General features: G+C 34.5%; 2 protein-coding genes and 1 non-coding gene across 3 annotated transcripts; 2 read left to right on the forward strand and 1 right to left on the reverse strand.

The window, feature by feature from the left end:
- Positions 1-2,801: 2,801 nt before the first annotated feature.
- LOC117928196 (ATP synthase subunit O, mitochondrial) lies at positions 2,802-12,521 on the forward strand. Its single transcript, XM_034848117.1, has 6 exons — positions 2,802-2,987; positions 3,987-4,037; positions 9,347-9,590; positions 10,058-10,170; positions 11,914-12,000; positions 12,097-12,521. Exons 1-6 carry the CDS (start codon positions 2,856-2,858, stop codon positions 12,223-12,225), a joined length of 756 nt encoding a protein of 251 aa, XP_034704008.1. The 5' UTR covers positions 2,802-2,855; the 3' UTR covers positions 12,226-12,521.
- A 6,504-nt stretch (positions 12,522-19,025) lies between these two features.
- LOC117929088 (transcription factor MYB83-like) lies at positions 19,026-21,022 on the forward strand. The gene is made up of 2 exons (XM_034849299.1): positions 19,026-19,471; positions 20,126-21,022. The coding sequence occupies exons 1-2, from the start codon at positions 19,155-19,157 to the stop codon at positions 20,805-20,807; spliced, it is 999 nt and encodes a 332-aa protein (XP_034705190.1). The 5' UTR covers positions 19,026-19,154; the 3' UTR covers positions 20,808-21,022.
- Positions 21,023-21,212: 190 nt separating this feature from the next.
- Positions 21,213-21,294, reverse strand: TRNAS-GCU. Its single transcript has one exon. It is a non-coding gene; the product is annotated as a tRNA-Ser (tRNA).
- Positions 21,295-21,557: the final 263 nt, after the last annotated feature.

Raw genomic sequence — 21,557 nt, forward strand, 5'->3', positions numbered from 1 at the left:
AGGAAACCGACACTCCTGTGCTTTCCACCATGCCAAAACATCAAAATCATCACAATCATCATCGTACCTTTGAATCAGAGGCTCATTAAGATAGTCTTGAAGTTCTGATGAACCCCAAGACTTGACATATTCTGGCTGTTTCATTTTTCGATACTTTGCTATCTTAGTTGTAGCTTTTGAGGAACTTGGGTCTACAACATTCTTAGGTGTTTTGCTCTGTACTCTTCAAATAATCTATTTAATTCTGACTCCATCTTATCTAGATTCTTCATATTGTTATCATAAATAAGTTCAATCAAAACCTTCAACATAGTAGTTTTGGTTCTAGGATTCAAAATACTAGCTAATCCAAAAATTACCGGTAATTCATCCCAATACTCATGAAACTTTTCCTTCATTTTCCTAATAACATCCTCAAACCGAGGAACATTAGCATAAGCCTGAAAGAACAGGCAAATTTCACCTAACTGATGAACTACTTCACAAACCCTAGGACGATACACACTTGAACAACATTCCATGGATCCATCACAAACCCTAAGGAGTTCTTTTGCAAACTTTAGATTCTCCCAATCTTCATCATCTGGTCGGTTCTCTTTTAAAAAATCTTGGAGGTTCTGAACAATATACATCTATGGCCCTTTGTTGTTGCGGAGCCACATCTACCATTTTATATACACAGCTCCACCTCGTTGGTACATAATGTAGTAAAAAACTAAACCCTATACCTCCCTTTTCACATGCTTTTCTATACATTTCTAGGTTTGGTTCATTCCATTTAATGCTATGAGTAATATTCTTTATATTTTCGATCGATGGGGCAAAAAACTCAAACCCGTCTTTCATAATCGAACTCAAAATATGAGCGTAACATGGCACGTGAAATAATTTTCCTTCATTGAGAAACTCAACAGAAGATATGACGATTGAATTATTATTGTTATTGACATTATTTGTGGTTATTGCAAATACCTTTTTCGCCAAACCCCAATTCTTAAATTGCTCGGTTATGAAATAAATAATTTCATCATTGTCTAAATTTCCCGTCCTGGGAAATTATTCTCTTATTTAATTTCCATTCATCATTGAAACATAAATGATAATCGTTTTGAGTCTCGGACACCCTAGTCTCGAAACTAAGAGAAAACTTTCCTCTACCCCTCTTCAACCAATTCTTTTACTTGTTCTCTCTGGTCATGAAATCTTTCCATTATATTATCTCTAGTTACCTCTTTTGGAATGCTCTTAAATTGAGGATTCGCGTATTTTTCCACAAAAGCATCAAAGTAAACACTTGAAAGAAAAGTATATGGCAGGTCACATTGAATCATAAAGTCAATAAATCCATGGCGCATATGCAATTCATCGAACGTTTGTGTAGTGTCAGTACTCTCTCTCCTTTGACCTTTTGTTTTCTTTCTTGGTTTTCTAGTCATGGTGGAATCAACGGATTCATCACTTCCCTCGCTTAAATCATCCCCATAATTTGGAGGGTCTATATATATATATATATATATATTAACAATAATAAAATCAAGAAAAATAAAATAACAAATGATAACAAAAATAATTAAGCTTAAAAAGGCAAAAAAAAAAAAAAAAAATCAATTAAAGTTGATAATAAAATTTAAAAATGTAATAATATAAAAACCGTCAATATCTGTCGTCGTTCCAATCTTCAGCCTCCAAAACGATTTATACTAGACTAATCACTGATCATTAGAAGGCCTTAGAGCAAAAGATAGGAGATATTTTGTGGCAATGTGGCATATATAGTGCAGAATTCCGGAAAAAGACACAAGAACCCCTATCAACAGCCATACTTTGAGGGTAGATTTGTAATTTCGTAAAGAAAATGGCCTTAAGACCGTTACTAACTTCTAGCCGTTGACAGGCCCGGACCGGATTGAGTGGTATTTTGGGGTTTTCGAGATGGGCCCTAAGATGGGCTGGGCTGGACTGGACTACCACGTAAATGGGCTCATAGGAAAGCAGAAAGGAAATGTGAGGACGTGTTTGTTTTCTCACTCAAATGTAATTACAATTTGATTTATGGTAGGCCTAAATATAACTTAATAGTATTACGTATTAAATTATATTTTATTATTTGATTTTTGTTAATCAAGTATTAATAGGGTCTTCAGCATTTTGTAAAAAGTTTTAGAGTACTTGAGTGGTTATTGTTTTTTAAAACATTTCTAAAAAAACAATTATTGAGAACAGTTTTTAAAAACTGTTTTATAATTTTTTTATAGAACAAAAGTTCCTTTCAAAACTTAAAATATTTTTCAACTTTTAAAATATTTTTAAATATATTTTAAAAATAATTTTTATGTCTAGTATTTTATTTTTAATCATTTTATATGTTTGTATAATTATTTTTTAAAACATCCTTTTGAAAACAATAACAAACAGCTAAAAAATGTTTTTTGAAAAGGAAAAACAGTTTTTGATTATCAAACATGTTTTCTTGATTTTATTGTTTTGGAGAACGAAAAGCTGTTTTTGAAAACAGTTGCCAAATAGCTCTTTAATTTTTTCTATTTAATCAAAAAATTTTAAAAATAAGTGATAAGTAAGAAAAAAAGTTAAATACAAATTTTGAAAGCAAATCACATTGAATATTGGATTGTTAGAAAAGTTAAAGAAACAAATATCACCCAATTTTATTTCTTTTGGGCTTTTCAAGATGGGCTGAACTGGACAACCCCGGTAAATCGGCCCATGGGGAAAGCAGAAAGGACATGTAGATGGGCCCGTAAATGGGCCTAAAGATTCTCTGCGTGTTTCCTTTCTGTCTTCTGAAAACACACAAAGCAAAGAGAGCAGAAACGTAAGCGAGCTAGGGTTTGAAAATGGCGTTGTGCGGGCGCATCAGATCTTCCGGCCTTCCTCTTCTCCAGAAGTTTCTGAAATCCGATTTGATCTCAGCTCATGGATCGGGCGTTCAACGATCCCTCCTTTGTCCTGCTCTCAGTTCTTCCGAGGTACCAACAGGGGATAAAAAAATCATGTTTTCATTTTTTTTCCCATTTTGTTGTTATGTGATCCGATTTTTTGAAAATGAGATTCGGTTTTGGGGTGTTGTTGTCATGAAAAGGGGATCCGCATTTGGTTGCTGAGAAAATGTTGTTTTCATTTTTGGTTGAATTTTTTATTTTCAAAATTTTTGGTTTCATTTTGTTTCTCTGGTTTGGTTTTCTGTTTATCTGAGCTTTTAGTTGATTTATGTGTAGTTTTTCCTTTTTTTTTTGGGCCATATGTTGTGGTTGATAAATTGAATTAGAAAAGTGTTTTAAGGTTTTTGTTATGTTGCTGATCTGGTTCGGTTGTAATGAGCATTATCTGTATTGAAGAATTTTCCTTTCTGTATTTCGATTTTAATATGTTGGGCTGCTTAAGAAAAACTTAGTGATTTTGAATCTCAATATGTTGGGGGTAAGGAAATGAAACCTCCATTGGAAGAGGGGTACGGAGGAATTGGTTGCTTGTTTAATTGAAACCAATGATTCTGGAAATGCAATTGCAAACACACTTTGAAAAATTATCATCCGAGAGTGTCATTTTTCCCTGTGGATTCCTATTTTCAAAATTTTGTGTCTTAACAGGGGAAAAAAGAATCAAACATAAATCACTCACTTATCGAACATGTTATGTTATGTTGTGCATTTTTTCAGAGGCTGTGCAGTAATGGTCATTTATTCCAACTAATAGGTGGAGTGGGATGTGATGTTCTGACGTGTCATGTGACATTTTTTTTTCTCTTAAAAGCATCATTCCCCATTTGTGATTATTTTGTTTTTCGATAGGCAAATATGAATTCTATTAAAAAAAAAGGCCTAGCAAAAGGGCACACAAAAGCATACACAGCAATATTATTCAAAAACCTTTGTGGTTGATTATTTTTAAACTCGTTATCTCTACATTTTTGTTTATTAGCTTCATTTCTTTGCCCTGTATAATTTTTATCCATGTTATTCATACAGTTCTCGAGGAATTATGCCACTGCATCAGTAGCAAAGGAAGGGAAAATTAAGGTAACTTTTTCCATTGGAAGAAACTTAACCTAACAGTTTTGATATAGAATTATTAGGTGCTGTCTTGATTTGAAATTTACCATCAAAATACCATTGATGGAACTGCCATTTTCAAGATGGTTGGCAGGAATTGTATGCCAAAGCTGTTCGAATGAACTGCATTCTGCTTCTTTATACTTGCCTTTGTTGGGATCTAAATAATGTTTTTATTTTAAGTAGTTTTTTTAAACAATTGAATTGCGCTTTGTGCATCGCTTAAGCATTTTGAATGTGTTTGTATTTCATATATATATATATATATATATGTATGTATGTATGTATGTACGTATGCATTTTGAATGTGTCTGTATTTCATATATATATGTATGTATGGGAAGTCACTTCATCGGTGATTGTTTAAAAAATAGGTTTGAGGGGCACAATAAACTCAAATGGGTGGTAGTGATTTGGGCGATTGTTTAAAAAATAGGTTTAAGGGCCCACTAAACTCAAATGGGTGGTAGTGATTTGGGAGGGTTTTCACACCTTTTAGATTCTATTTGGATCTTAGAAAGTGTGAGAACAAAGTTAAGGGAATAGAAAAGGAAAAGCAATATAAAAGGAAGGAAAAAGGAAAGGAAATAAAAAGGGAAGGGGTAAAATACAAGTTTGAGCTTGATTGCTTTTCTTCACCCTGTCTCCACTGAATTCGTTTTTTAAATAGAGAATGAGGAGTCCAAAAAAATGTATAAGTTTTCAAACAATTTTCTTTGTTTTTCATTTTCCATTGTCTTTGCTATGATAACCAAATACGAAAATGAGGACTTCTTTCCAATTTTCTTTCTATTTCCCAAGTAATCACTCATATCCAAACAAAGCTTTGAATTCATAGATGAGATGTTCCACAGTTTTTTTTCCTCTCTCTTTTTGGGTGCATGTGTGATTTAGTTTGTTGCTTTTTTTTTTTGTCACCACCAATTTATTGTTTACTTTTCTGTCTTTCTTATGTATAGAAGGTTTTTTTCTTTATTTTTTATTTAAAATTTTCAAAATTTGCTCTACATCAGCTATTTAATATTTGAGTTGCTAGTTGCTATGTAGATTCTGGGAAGTTATTTCTTCCATCAATAAGCATCAAATAGGTCAACTCCTATCTCTTCAAGTGACAAAAAGAAAAACTTAGGTAACTAAAACCCATGTCTTCCTAGCACTACTGCACAAACCAAGTTAGTGTATCTGCTAAACATTCTACAAGCTATGGCAAGATCTTGTAAGAGATTTGCACTGACAATATAAAGATGCCAACTGATACTGCTTCATCAAGTTGAAATTTGAGGTGTAAAAGATAAACAAATGAGGGCCATGGTTATTTGTTAAGTTGTCATTACAGAAACCTTGTTAAGTTGGCATGTTTAGATGATATCCTCTGCTCATAAATGAGGTACGATCCTAATGCAGGAAGAGAATGGGGAGGGGAGAAATCAACAAAAATTTGGTGCGCCTTCAACGGTGCCTTGTGGGTACATGGGGTGATCCTTCAGATAAAGGTCCTGATTTATTCTCACTGAAAAATTGGGCATTTTATGACTGGTGGCTGAATGGGAACCTTCACTTGGCTTTGATAAGTGGTTTCCTGATTTTTGTTTGAGTTTAAGGAAGGATCAGAAGTTGAAAGGGTGATGCAGGTGGGGATGAGGCTTTTTGAGGAAAGCATTTGCGTCTAGATTGATGGTTTCCAAAAGCCTCGTGCTCTCTAGAAGTTGGGTGCTTTAGGCATGATGCCAATGCCCAAGAAGTATGGGTGAGATTAGTGGGGTTGCCTCTTCATTTGTGGGGAAAGGTTCTGCTTAAAATGGTAGGTAGCAGATGTGGGGGCTTTGTTACTTTGGATGAAGACACAATGCATTGACATAATTTATAGTGGGCAACGATTCTTGTTTGCTCAAATGGGAGAGCAGTCCCAAGTTCTTCATAAATGGTGGAGGGTCCATTGTGTTTTGCCATTCAACTTTGGTGGGAGATTCTGCCATGGCTGATTGAGGTTGAAACAAAACCCTGTAGCAACAAGCTGGAGATTAGAGAAGGAGTGAAGGGGCTTTCATGCACTGGTGGGAGAGTAAGGAAGGATGAGGAGTTGTTTATTAGGGTGGTTGAAGATTTATCTCTCAAGGGGTGTGGGTCATTTGCTTCAAGTGTGCACAACCACTTCTGACCTTGGCAGTCAGATGGGGGATGGGCTAGACAACTTATCTTGTTCTTTTAAAAGCAAGAAGAGGACATGTTTGGATGGGTCTAAGACGACCCTTTTAGCCAAAGTAGGAGTAGGCGTTGTTGGTGGGTTTAGGCATCCAGAAGATGGTTGGGATATAAGGCTGTGCCATTTTTTAAAAGGAGGCCAATTTGGACCCTTTTGAGGATAGCGCCAGGAATTTAAAAGAGGTTGGGCTAATAAGAGGGTTTGAAGGAGTGGCCTGCAGGCTAGGGAAGGAGGCCCATGGCTAGGTGATCAAGATGTGTGAGGGTTGGGCCGAGCGAGGTCCTTTGTGTGAGTTGGGCAGGGATAGTCCCATTGGGCAAGCAAATTCTGGTTCAGGTCATCAGTTTGCGGGCCTTAGTGAGTCTTATGGTGGGCTAAGGGAGTGGGCGGGCCAATCCCAATTAGGCATAAGGTGCTTTAAGGCTCACCTTGATGCCCTCCTATTTAGTGGAACGTCGAGCTATGTGAAGGAGACTGAAGGGCTTTGTGATGCATTGAAGCTCTCATTGCTTATGGTTCACCCCACAAGCATTGATGAGGCCCTCATGGTGGAAGCAGACAGATACTCTGGTTCTCCTTCGCTCTGTATTTCTTCTTTTGTCACTCGGATAACTTTTTCTTCTTTTCATTCTAGGGATGGTCTCTGTTTGGAGGGATATGTGGTGGGTCTTAAAGTTGCTCCCTTGGGAGAAGGTTGTGGTCCTTTAAAGATGGTTTTGGTTGATGACAACTTGGTGGAGTTTGAAGAGGTTGAGTGATGCCGAAAGATGTTGCGGTGAGTGAGATGGCTAGGGAAAAGGAGCAGATCTTGGCTTGGTATCGAGGGATGAGGCTCCTCCAGAGATTGGTCCTCAAGCAACTTGGTAGCTTTTAACAACTGGTTGGGCATGTGCTTTGAGGCTGAGATTTTGGCTCTCCTTAGCAAAGTGAAGGCTAGAAAAGAGGTGAGGGGCTCAAAGGGTGGGAAGAGGAGGAAGAATACTCCTTCAGAATTTGAAAAAGAGTAAAAGAAGTTGGAATGTTTTATGAATTATAAGGGGGCCAAAGGTAAACAATTAGGAAGTTTCAAGGGAGAGTGGAAAATTGTTGCAGTTGGTATATGAAGCTGAAATTTATCTCTTGTAATGTTAAAGGGGCTAATGTTAGAGTCAAGAGGAAGATTATCTAGGTTTTAATTTGATCATAGAAAGAGGACTGGGTATGCCTACAAGAAGATTGACTAGGGGCATTCTGCTTTTCTAGGTCTTTAGGGTGTTGTTTTTGTTTTGGATGGTGGTTTGGTTGTTGCTCTTTTCCCTTTGCTTGCCTTTTGACGCTATTTGTATACTCTGTATGTACTTTGGTGCATCTTTCTCAAGAATTTTTAATCTATGTGCTTATTACGTATCAGAAAATTGATATTGGAAACTTACTCCTTTTAAGGAAGCATGCTTGGAGACTGATCCATTGACGCTTTTAGATTCACACAACTTTTTCCAAATTAGTGCTTTGAAAAATTTAACTTTTAATTCCAACAATCAGAATTGTGTTAAATTTTTTTTTGCTCATTGGATGCTTGTTTCTTTCATTAAGAATGACAATCATCATTCTGAGTTTAAAAGGGAATCAATGAGCCAATAAACCAATGATCTGGAAACAGACTCTGATCAATATTTACCATACAACACACATTTTTCCAAAAGAGATTCCTGTTTATCTGCTGAATCCTGGATGCTACTGAGTTCCCTGCTTTCCCTTTTTTTTGAATTAGTAATTTTAATTTTTTTTTAACTTCTTGCTCTTCACATTGGACAAGTAACTAGGATTTTGAACTTATGGTTTTGAATTGTACAAAGACTAGTGGGTGTTGAGAACTTGGTAGATGGGTATGGCATTCAAACTCATACATCAAATGTTTATTACATTTGATGGAGTGGATGGTGCAGGGAATTTTCCTTATATTACAAGCCCTTGATGGAATATTTCCATCTGAGACTGGATCGATCAGAATTTTCTGCCCAGCAAGCTTATGATGGCCTTTTAAATGGGAAATTAAAGGGCGTTGTTGGTAGTCAGAGAGATTAAGTGCTGTGATAGTGGTTTTGGAAACTGAGAAATATATCTTTAAATGTCAAGGTGACCAATTTATCTATGAGTTGTGGATCACATGGACTAGTTGTTGAGGCCCTGTTCTTCATAAATTTGCGGCTCAAAACCTCTATTTGATTTCGATGGATAGGCCTTTTGTTTGGTTGGAACTATTTGAGGTAAGAAAACTAGAGTTTGTGAAGGAAAATTTTGAAGATCTAAGTGTAGCTCTTGGTGTGCTGATCAAGGCAGCAAATCACTTTAAGCGATGAGTTCAACAATCAAGGTACAAGTGGTCGCACAAATGGGTCTGGAATCTCTTTATACTTGGAAATGTAGGAAGGAGACTTTCAAGAGATATATATTACTTGTTTCCATCCTAGTCTGCCCAAATTCTTTTTTAAATGTTTTGAAATTCTCTTTGAAGTTTTGAGGTCAGGATTTTTGTTGCAAATAGCTGCTCAAAATCATTCTTGAATGGTGATCCAGAAAAGTCATTGTTTTGATTGGAGGAATTTGTTCATGAAATAAATTACAAGAGGTGGCATTCATATGGTGGCAGTCAAAGGGATTTAGCGTTATGAACTATTCATTGAAGAGGTATACCGTTAAGTTTCACATGGGATGCAACTCATTTTGTCCTGGAGAAGCCTTACCTCCCCAGTCCTTACCTAGCTACTCAAAATTTGTGGGTGGTGTGGGAGTTGGCAAGAGCAGGGTGCTTTATGTCCTGGTGGGGAAGTTATAAACACCTTTGCATGCTTTTCATTTGGTGTATTTATGAATGCCCTGCAGGTTCCCCCTTTTTCCCCTTGTAATATCTTATGTTTCAAATATTGCTTTTTGGCGCAGGGGATGAGTACCTATATCTCTCCCATCCTGTTTGGCTGGTTGTCTAGTGTAAAATGTAGAGACCAGGTTGCAATTATCAATAGTCAAACCTTGCAATTTATCTTGGTTTTTGATTTTTTTAATACTGTTCTCTTGCTTCTCAATGAAATTTCAGGTACCTCTGGTTTTGTTTGGGGGAGCTGGAAACTATGCCTCTGCCTTGTACATTGCAGCAGTAAAAGCTAATGCATTGGACACTGTTGAGTCTGAGATTCTTGACTTTCTTGAAGCTTCAAAGAGAAGTGATAATTTTTCTCAGTTCATGAAGAACTTGTCAGTGTCTAGGGGTGTAAGAGTGAAGGCTTTAACTGCAATTTGTTCTGAAACTAAATTCTCAGATGTCACAAAGAACTTCTTGGGTATGATAAGCTGCTCATGATCTTTTTATTTCTTGTGTGGAAGTAAAAAATTGTTCTGTGGAAAAGTGAAGTTTTTTTAGCCAATCCTTTGTGGCCTCTCTTAACTAAATTGATGGACCTTTATACAGGTTCTTTGAGTTCATGGGATGGTTCTCATACTGACAAAAATTATGGTTACTCTAATCAATTATAAATTATTATTATTTTTTTTTTGTTGCTATTGTTGTTATTATAATTCAGTGTTTAATTGCTAAAGAGGTGTATAATGTTTAAACATGCATTGTATGTTTTTTAGTTAATGATTTCCTAGTTAATTTGTTTATGCTTAGCCTTTGCTTTGTGCTAAAATTTATTCTCTTGGGTGTCTATTCTAGTGCCTCATGTATTTCTTTTTCCATTTAAATGGATAATGTTTCTGATCATTATTTATTGATTTTCAAGTATTTCTTTCATTTCATTTGTGCTAGTTGTTTTGGCTGAGACTGGAAGACTAAGGAATTTGGAAAGTATAGCCAAGAAATTTTTGGATTTGACCATGGCACACAAGGGAGAAGTTAGAGCTGTTGTTACAACTGTAATTGTAAGTCTCTCTGCTTGGATTATAAAATTTCAATTGCAGAAAGCATAATGTTAGGCTTCGTTTGGATGCACTTCATGTTTTTGGTTTTTAAAAATATAAACTTCTATATAAAATGTAAAAAGTCTTTTATAAAAAGTATAAACTTTCCTTATTTTCTTAATAATTACTTTCAAAAATTTTAAAATTTGAGGTAGTAAAATTTTTTTAATACCATAATTTTTTTATTCAGTTTCTTAATAAACCATTACATTTGCAATAGAAGTCTCTCAGAGTTCTTGTATTTTATGTAGAAGTTACTACAAATTTTGATTTTTAAAAGCAGAAAACAGGAAGTTACTTCCTGTGTAATCCAAATGGACACGTGAGTTACTTTCTGTCACTTTTAATGGTTTTTTTTTCTCTCTCTCTCTTCTCTCTATTTTGCTTTTGAGGGCTGTAAATTGTGGTCTACCTTGAAATATCACCAGCATATAGTTTGCTTGAGTTATTTGGGGTGATGGTTTCTGCATGATCGTAAAGAAGCTGTTTTTGGTAATCTTAGATAATGCTTTGTTTCCTTAATTTCCTTGTGTCCATAGTTTGAAGTTTAGATGAAATCTACTCATAATTGGTTTCCACAGGTATTAATCCAGAAAGTATGATACAAAATTAAGAATTAATAAACTCTCTTTTCGTCATACTATATATTTAATGGGTTTTGTCTATTTGGAAAATTTTGGTGCTATGCAGAGGTATTCTGACATTTATGCACATGTTAGTGGTATGCTGTAGCTTCTCTTTCTAAAGTGCCCAATCTCCTGCTTGAACGTTATAGTTTTCTTCACTTTATCATAGTTTTGTCTATGTTTTTTGTAGTTTTGTTCATGTTTTTGTCAATTACTATCCTCTTTGCTTTGGTATGTTACTTTCTTACTCTAGATGCTAATCAGGTTGGTGGATCTGTGTGCATGTACAAAATGTAAACAATGCACTCATCATCCGGATAGATTCAATGCCTAAAATCATTGTGACATGGACACTTTTGACCATGTAGAATATGACAAAACAAAGGTTTGGGTGTGGAATGTGTGTGATGTGTCTATGAGTTAAATATGATCCAAGTTTGTTCCAACAAACAAAAAGAATAAATTCCTTTAATTCATGTTGGAATTTTATACTTATATATGTCAATTTGGCCTTAATAAATTTGATGCCTAGACATGGTTAGAATGGTATGGGTTGAATTTTGCCAGCTTTGATGATAATATCTTGAGAAAGGCAACTTTATCCCATTAAATTGTCTAATAGTAGTACTAGATTGATGAATGCTGTTATTGAAATGTAACACTGGTATCCATGTCGGATTTCTGGTTTGAAAAATAAAAATCTTGTTATATTTATAAGAATTTGTTAGATTCACATGGGTTATAAAATCATGATCTTTGTTCTTTTTACTTAAGTTAGATACCCAGGAAAAATCCTAGACTCGATTAAGTATGTTCTTTCCCCTATTTCTCGTGTGCCCAGCTTGTAAATCTAATCCTTGGACTTCAATTCCCGTCCATTTCCATGCAGCATTGGTTTTTGTCCAATTTACACTCCACCATAAAAATGGAGAAACAAAATTGTAGTGAAGCTATAATCCATGAAAATGGGTGCAAGCGTTGTTTCTCATTACTTATTCACTTTTTTGCTCCCTGGTTGACGGATCTAGTTGTAGGCTGTTTTCTGCTCTTTCTGATTCATTCCCTTTTCTCGTACCAGCCCCTTCCAACAGAAGAGGAGAAGGAACTGAAGGAGACACTGCAGGATATAATTGGCCACGGGAAGAAGGTGAAGCTTGAGCAGAAGGTATGTAGTGATTATCCCAACGACTCCATTGTAAAAAGCTAGTTCATATAATGAAGCAAATCTAATTCTCCCTTCTATACATGTATAATTCGCCAGATCGATCCCAGTATTCTTGGTGGGCTCGTCGTGGAGTTCAGCCAGAAGGTGTTCGATATGTCCATAAAGACCAGATCACAACAGATGGAGAGGTTCCTGCGTGACCCCATCAGCTTCGGTAATCCCTAAAAGCTGTCTCGCCTCGTCCAAGGGCCCCCTCTCCCCCCTCTCCTTTCAGGTTTTTTCTTGTGCCGTCGATACTCGACTCTTGAAGAAAGGAAAAACAAGTTCCTATGTTTCTTGTTTGGTTTAGGTTGGCCCAGATGATGGGATTCATCTCTTCACAAATAAAATCAACCTTCTGTTCGCATTGTTCAGACAAACCTTGATCAGATACACATCTCCTATTTTTGCTCGAGTTTCTGTGGATACTTTTCACTTTCAAGGTCATAATTTGTTGAAGTATTGATTCCGTATTTGCTTTACTTCTGGCCCTTTTCCACCTACTTCTCATGTTTGAATTGTTTTTTAGAATACCCTTAAAAAATGAAGGCATTTTAAATTTACTCTTAAAAGTATACTATTTTTAGAACACATTTTCAAAAAGCCATTTTTAATAAAAATTAATAAAAGTTGAAAAGCTATTTTAAAAAAATTGTTGAGTAAGGTGGTATTTGTTTTTTGGTTGAATAGAAAAAATAAAAATATTTGGTTTTTTTTATTCAGTTAAAAGGTAACTAAAGCAAACTTGTTATTAATAAGTTTAGTTTAATTATGTTAGTTGATGTCAATGAGTTACTTTTAACTGAATAGAAAAAGCTAAATCAAAATATTTGATTTTTGCTATTCAGCTAAAAAACAAACATCATCGAATTCTCGTATCAACGGTTATGTTTAGTTTTTGGAGAATATTAAGAAAATGAAAGAAACTTATATCTTTTAAAATTATTTAATAAGTGAAAACATTTTGAAGTAGTTAATAAAAATAATTTATTAATTTTAAATTTATTTATAAATGTAAAGAAGCATGAAACCTCAAAGTTTTAACCAATTTGAAAAAGCTAGAACCAAAGTGATTGAGCCTTGAAGGACCACATGGAAAGTTGGGGAAATCTTTTCTTTTAGGTTATAAAGAAAACTTTACAGGTATGGGACAGGGGAGGACAGACATCATGGAAAAAAGAGAAAAAAAGAAAAAGAAAAATCTCATATTTGATTTTATTATGAAAAAAAATAATTAAAATTAATTGAATACTTATATATTTTTGAGTTATTTAATTTTTATATGAACAAATTAAAATAAGTGAAATGCCTTTGCAATATTATGCAAAAATAATTTATTAAATTTATTTTTATTTTCTCTTTATATTTTCTTCCCACCTCTTTTTTCTTTTTATTTTCCTTTTCTCACTTCCCCCGCACCCCCCACTCAAATTTTCACCCCACATACCCTAAAAAAGAGAAGTGACACATCTTTGAAAATTGAAATTCTAGTTGGGAATAATCATGATTACCAGTGTCACTTTCTTAACTTAAAGTTAGGGTTATGTCAGTCAAATATGTGTCACACAAGATACAACAAGCATGAATACTTTATATTAAATATAAAGGCCAATCCTCTACTCGTTTTTGTTCTTACAAACCAAAAAGAAGTATAAAATTGGTGATTTCATGTATAGGTCTTTTTCCTTCCTTCACTCACCCAACCCTTTTTCTCCCCCACTTTTTTTCTTTTTGAATTAATCTCAACTTCTTCTTCACTTCCATCTAAAAATTAATAAGGGGAAAAAAAAGTTGGATGGGAAAAATTTGCCATAATAACTGTTGGGTTTCCCTCCTTTGTGGGACTCTTAAATTTACTAAATATGGTTTTGCTATTTTTGGCCAACACCTTGGTTAGCACATGACTCTTGGCATATTCAAGATTGGTTTGAAGTCTTCAAGGAAAGAAAAACTACAAGTCTTTTGTCTTTTCCTTTGGTTCATCATCTTGGTCGGTAAGAAGACTTTTGGGATACCTTTTTTTAGTTCAAAACAAAAATCAGCCTTCTTTTTCCCCATTTTTTGGTGCTACACAATCGGCAAGTTTGTTCTTCAAGTGGGTAACGTTTCTTCACTTGATATTTGGGGTTTCTTGCGGTTTGTTCTTGGAGATTTGGTTTACTTTTGTGAGGTATTTTCTTCTTGTGATTTACACCTTGGTGTGTTTGTAAGGCTCATGCCTTTTGGCCACTTTGTAAACTCTTTTTTGGTGATAGTGGAAGAAACTGACCTACCGGTCGTCGTGGACGTACCTCAAGTTATTTGAGGGAACCAAGTAAATCTTGTGTGCTCATTTATTTTCTGTTATTCTATTTATATTGCTTCCATTGATTTACACTTGTGGGAAAGCCTATTTTTTTTTCAACAATAATGCCATATGGAATAAAAAAAAAGCATAATAGTAATATCTATGTCTTTTTTATTTATTTATTTTTTTAAACACCAAATAAGAACTGGGGAAGTTTGAACGAAGAAAAAAGATGATCATGATACACAAATAAAATCAATATCAAATGATCATCCTAACCTTAAACATGGGTTTAGGACATGAACAATTTTCTTCTATTTTATTCCCTCTAAGAGGCCATATGTCTTACTACATCATAGGTTCCAAAACACGGTCGGAATAGAGAATGTGAAACAAAAAATTAGTTCTATTTTCATCCATTAACTAACATGGGTTTGAATTATTTTTTATGATAAGAACAAGAATGAAAAATTCATTATTATTGAGACCATCAATTCCATTCTTATTGGAGTTTTAATTTCTTCTTTTTAGTATGATATTGTGATTCATTTTTATTCTTATCATATTTTATTTATACTTTCAAGTATCAAAGACATCTTAAGAGAAAATATAAAATATGGGATCAGAATCGATTCAAAAGTTTCTGCTTTGTCATATATCACAAAAATGACATAAAAAATGGAATATTAAACAAATAACTAATACATCTGTGGAATAATAGTATTATCTTTTTTTTTTTTCCTCTCTCTCTATATATATTGACTTCTTTTACTAATCTACTATGAGAAAAGGTTGTTTTCTCCATATGGTTTGGTGTTGCCTAATCCAATGGAAGACTAAATTCTTCTTAATGATTTCACAAATCTCCTATCTCTTATTAATTTGGCTCTTGCTTGCTTCAAAGTACTTATCATTTTCCTTTCCATTGAGCAAACCAAAAAATGGTAACAAACACATTATCAATAAATAGGGTGATAATTAATAGCATCATTCCTAATCAATTTTGAAGATGGTTTGTTGAAATTTGATTAGGTGAATATTAGATTTATTGGGTATTAGGTAACCATATATATGAATCACCATAAACTTTGTTCAGTCTCAACAAGCCTTGATTTTTAGACCCTTTAAGAATAACATATATATATATATATATATATATATATATATAAACTTTGTTGAAATTTATTTTTAATTTTTCTTTATTTTTTCTTCCCATCTCTTTTTTTTCTTTTTATTTCCCTTTCCGCACTTTTTTCCCCTCAAATTTTCACCCCACATACCCTAAAAAAGAGAAGTGACATCTTTGAAAATTGAAATTCTAGTTGGGAATAATGATCATTACCAGTGTCACTTTCTTAACTTAAAGCTAGGGTTATGTCAGTCAAATATGTGTCACACAAGATACAACAAGCTTGAATACTTCATATTATATATAAAGGCCAATCCTCTGCTAGTTGGTGACTTCATGTATAGGTCTTTTTCCTTCACTCACCCAACCCTTTTTCTCCCTCACTTTTTCCCCCCACCTTTTTTTTTTTTGAATTAATTTCAGCTTCTTCTTCACTTCCATCTAAAAAAGAAGGGGAAAAAAAAGTTGGATGGGAAAAATTTGCCATAATAATGCCATATGGAATAAAAAAGAGCATAATAGTAATATTTGTCTTTTTTTTTTAACACAAAATAAGAATTAGGGAAGTTTGAATGAAGAAAAAAGGTGCTCATGATACACAAATAAAATCAATGTCAAATGATCATCCTAATCTTAAACTTAGGTTTAGGACATGAACAATTCTCTTCTATTTTATTCCCTCTAAGAGGCCATATGTCTTACTACATAGGTTCCAAAACACGGTTGGAATAGAGAATGTGAAACAAAAAATTAGTTCTATTTTCATCCATTAATTAATGTGGGTTTGAATTATTTTTTATGATAAGAAGAATAATGAAAAATTAATTATTATTGAGACCATCAATTCCATTCTTATTGGGGTTTTAATTTCTTATTTTTAATATGATATTGTGATTCATTTTTATTCTTATCATATTTTATTTATACTCTCAAGTATCAAAGGCATCTAAAGAGAAAATATAAAATATGGGATAAGAACTGCTTCAAAAGTTTCTGCATTGTCATATATCACAAAAATGACATAAAAAATGAAATATTAAACAAATAATTAATAAATCTGTGGAATAGTAACATTATCTCTCTTTTTCTCTTTCTCTCTATATATATTGACTTCCTTTACTAATCTACTATGAGAAAAGGTGGTTTTCTCTATATGATTTGGTGTTGCCTAATCCAATGTAAGGTTAAATTCTTCTTAATGATTTCACAAATCTCTTGTCTCTTACCAATTAATTTGGCTCTTGCTTGCTTTAAAGTATTTATCATTTTCCTTCCATCGGGCGAACCAAAAAACGGTAACAAACACATTATCAATAAATAGGGTGATAATTAATCGCATCATTCCTAATCAATTTTGAAGATGATTTGTTGAAATTTGATTATGTGAATATTAGATTTATTGGGTATTAGGTAACCATATATATGAATCACCAAAAACTTTGTTCAATCTAAGCAAGCCTTGATTTTTAGACCTTTAAGACTAGCATATATATTTAGTTAAATGGCCTATAGCCAAAGTCATTTTCAGCTAATGACTAGCTGCAATGAGAGAGGAGAAAGCTGAAGAAGACTGTAAATTGTATAATTGTCTGCATTCAAGATGGTTAGTTAGAATGTACATTTTGTACAATCAAATTAAGATTTAATTAGGAGTACTTCAAAATGCCAAATCCCAACAACTTTGCAAAGTTAAGCATGTTTGATAACGAAGCAAACCCGATTATCTTAAAGACGTAATCACATAAATGGGAAAGGAAAATAGAAGTGAATTAATCTCATCTTTATCGTGAACTTAATTTAATTTTCATCCATTGTTCGATAAACAATTATTTTTTGATTGTACATGCATTTTTGTATGATATTTTCATGATTTAGAGGTACCGATAAAATCAAAATAATTATGTATGATTACACAAACTTGTATATATAAAATCGATCTTTCACTATTTATAGATCGAATCAATCTTTTATTATTTATCAAAGTTTCACGCAAAATTGTTATATTTTGATCGTCCTATAGAATTTTTTTTTTCAAGAATTTTTATATAATATTTTAATTTTTCTGTAAATTCAAGAAATTTTAAACCCTTCAGATTAAAACTTAAAAGAAGGGCTGGAACTACTACTCATTCTTGAGGACAGGTGTGCTACATGGCATTTCTTGTCTTATTTACCAAGTAGGATGTTGCTTGGCACAGGATCATCCATACCATATCGTTAACATTTTTGGGACAGCTGTGGAACCTCTGAGAGAGAGAGAGAGAGAGAGAGAGAGAGAGAGAGAGGGAGGGAGGGAGGGAGGGAGGGAGGGAGGGAGAGGGAGAGGGAGATTGGAACATTTTGAGTAGCTTGACAGTTTTCCTCACTTTTTCTCCAGCGCATAGCTACAAGTCCCCATCAACAGTCTGGATGATCAAATCTTTGAAATACTCATGAATTCCCCTCTACTCCTTTCTTCTTTCAAATAGTGATTTTCATCTCCTTCCCATTAGCCTTCCCATGATAATATAATATACATGTATATATCTATATTGGACTAGGCGATTTCATCCAAACACCTGGCATTTACGGAAGAGTAGGTAATGAAAAGGAAATGACTGATGAAAAAGATATCAATGATTCAAGATTGGGATGATGATCATATGAAGAAGAAAGGTTTTTTTTTTGTGGGGTATGTTGCACACTTCTTGGCTGCAAATTTTTCTTTTTTCTTTTTCTGGTATGGGCGTATAATTTTTATCCGAAAGAGTCGAATACAATCATCCATGAATGCAACTGAACTGCCTTTAATCAAGCTGTCTAGGGTTAGGTACTCTAAATGAATCCCATGATTCCGTCGATCCGATCTATCGATATCCATGAAAGTTAATTAACTTGATTATATAAAACACAAATTATCTGTAAACTTCATGTGAATCAATGGCCATTAAGCACTTCTAGTACTTTGAGAGTTAACAGAAAGCATTTTCAGTGGTTTTTATTTTTGACATTATTGTTTTGTTCTTGATGGGAATTATAACTAATCATTAATGAAAGAATTTGGGAGGAAATTTAATTAATCAAACTTGGTTGCTTTAGAAGTTTGTTAGCTCAAACAAGAGACAAGCAAAAAAAGTAGTTGTCTTCCCTCCTTATTTGTCCAATAGCTAAAGGGACAATCACTTACGGGAAAGATATGTTTAACAGCCTGCCCAGGTGAAGAGTACCTCAAGTACTTCTGTACTCTCTCTCTCTCTCTCTCTCTCTCTGATATCTCTCTTGTACTTGAAGTATAGAAACATGAAGATAGAGAGAGAGGGGGGAGGGGGGAGAGAGAGAGAGAGAGAGAGAGAGAGGGAGAATTATGTGAAGTGGAAGCAAAAAATGTTAATGTCTCATACAGGCATGATGATTACCTTGTGAGTGAAGAAAAATGCATCGAAAAAGACAAGATAGAGTCAAAGACAAGAAGACCAACCATCCTTCTCATGGAGGTCCCCCTCCAATCCGTTTTCCACTCTACCTATCAACCAACATATATTACACCCCCCATTCTATATTCATATCCTAAGCAATCCCCACAATCCCATCTCCATCATCATACCACCATTACCATCTCATCAAGCCTTCATCTCCCTCTCTCTCTCCCTCTCTCTATATACCTCTCCCTTATCAATTTCAAACCACTTGCTTGGATCCCACATTCGTAGCTCGATCCATATGAGAAAACCGGATCTCATGGGAAAAGATCGAGTACTAATCAATAACAACATTGCTAACAATAACAACAAGAACAACAACAATAAGCTTAGGAAGGGCTTGTGGTCGCCTGAAGAAGATGAGAAGCTCATGAGCTACATGCTGAGAAATGGACAAGGGTGCTGGAGCGATATCGCTAGGAATGCCGGCCTGCAGAGGTGTGGCAAAAGCTGCCGCCTTCGTTGGATTAACTACTTGAGACCCGACCTCAAGCGCGGCGCATTCTCACCCCAAGAAGAAGAGCTCATCATCCACTTGCATTCCATCCTTGGCAACAGGTCTTATATCCATCTTTTTCTTGCTTTCATAAAGCTATATAATAACATTGCACACACATTGCATTATCTATATCTATATATCTATATATCTATATATCCCATGTATCAAACTTAATATAAGGAATGTTTTTGATTTGTAGAGAGCTCTAGGTAATGATAATTGAATAATGTAGATTATTATTTGGTGAAGATCTAAGAGTGAAGGGAGAATCCTAAGCTGGTCAATGATATTATATACCCAACAATAATCTAGCTATTTTTTTGGCCAGATTTTGAAAATGCAGGCTCTATTTTCTCAATTAAATTTGGACAATTGTAATGTTATATGGTCTAGGGTTTATGGGGTTTCCATAATTTCTTATCAAATTTAAATTCTAAGCAATTCTCTTCATATGGACAATTGAAATGTTATATATGGTCTAGGGGTTTAGGGGGTTTCAATAATTTCTTCTCAGAATTATTTTCTAAGCAAATTCTCTTCATATAGTACAAAAATGGCCAGAACTTTTCTAGGGTTTTTGTGTGAATTACATATATGTTAGATTTAGCCTTTGAGTAGGTCTTAAGCATAATTAATGTGAAAAATGAAAAAAAAAATGCAGATTTTTTTGGTTGATTACACTTCTCATTTTCCATTTGTTTCAAGTGATTCAGGTGGTCTCAGATCGCGGCGCGCCTACCAGGGAGGACCGACAATGAAATAAAGAACTTCTGGAACTCTACCATCAAGAAGAGGCTGAAAAACAGCTCGCAGACGCACTCGCCCAACGACTGTCATGATTCGTCTTTGGAGCCTAGAGTTATAGTAGATAACATTAATGCCATGGGCATGGGCGTTGGAGGATCATCAGGAATGCTGTTGTCCATGCATGAACATGAAATGATGAACATGTACATGGACTCATCTTCCTCCTCATTTTCCTCCATGAACTCCATGCTAACAAGCAACCAGTTAGACAACCCTTTCCCTCTCCTGGACAACCGGCATGACCAAATGGTATTCAGCCTGCCAAACTGCATGGCAAAACCCGAAATGACCGATGAGTTCGACGGACGATATGGGGTGATGGGAGGTGGGAATATGGGGGTAGAGAGGGAGATTTCCATACCGGGATCACGGAGTAATAGCACCACTGAGGAGAACAATGGTGCAACTCAGAATGAGTACTACACCATTGACATGAAAAACAATAATAGCAAAGTAGAGGAGAGTGACAACATTTTTGGAGTGGGAAATCATTGGCAAGGTGAGAACATGGGAATTGGAGAGTGGGATTTGGAGGGTTTGCTGGAAAATGTTTCCTCCTTCCCTTTCCTTGATTTCCAACTTCAATAAAACTCTCCTCTCGTCTCCTAGGCAATTTTGGAGGAAAAGAAAAGAAAAACTAAACAACCCTTAAAAGTTTTGGGTTGTTTATTTTTTTGAGGGGTGTTGAATAAGATTGAAGGTGAGTTTGGGGGGAGAATTATTGGGTGAAAAAACAAAGGAAATAATAATGGTTGTTTTTGAGGGAATTGTGAATAGAAATAATGAAGACTTGAGTTGGAGAAGAAGAAGAAGAAGAATAATGAAGAGTAGTTGGTGAGAATTGAAGGTTCTTTTTATGTACAAAGAGGGAACAAGTAGGTTGTATTACTCATCAATAAGAAGTGGAAACTCTCTCTTTCTAAGCAAAATTTCAAGTGTTTGTTATCATTTTTGTAAAATTTCAACAAGACCCAAAAAATTAAAAGACAAATTCGTCGCCTGAGAGATTCGAACTCTCGCGGGGAAACCCCATGTACTTAGCAGGCACACGCCTTAACCACTCGGCCAAAGCGACGGTATGTTAAGGTTTCAGTAGAACAAACAACAAATAAAGAAAATAATTTAATTTTGAATGAAGTTCTTTGATGATATATTAAGCAATCTTTAATGATGTGGGCCTCGTTTGTGCAAGGAGGAGAACTAACCAATATGGCTATTTTACTTTTTTGATAAATATGCCAAAACATATAAATAAAATACATTTATACTCCTAGACTTATAAAAACACTAAATAAAAGTAAATTACTTTTAATTATTTTATTTTCATATTCCATTTTA

Source organism: Vitis riparia, chromosome 13 (assembly GCF_004353265.1).
Source record: "Vitis riparia cultivar Riparia Gloire de Montpellier isolate 1030 chromosome 13, EGFV_Vit.rip_1.0, whole genome shotgun sequence".
Taxonomy (NCBI): domain Eukaryota; kingdom Viridiplantae; phylum Streptophyta; class Magnoliopsida; order Vitales; family Vitaceae; genus Vitis; species Vitis riparia.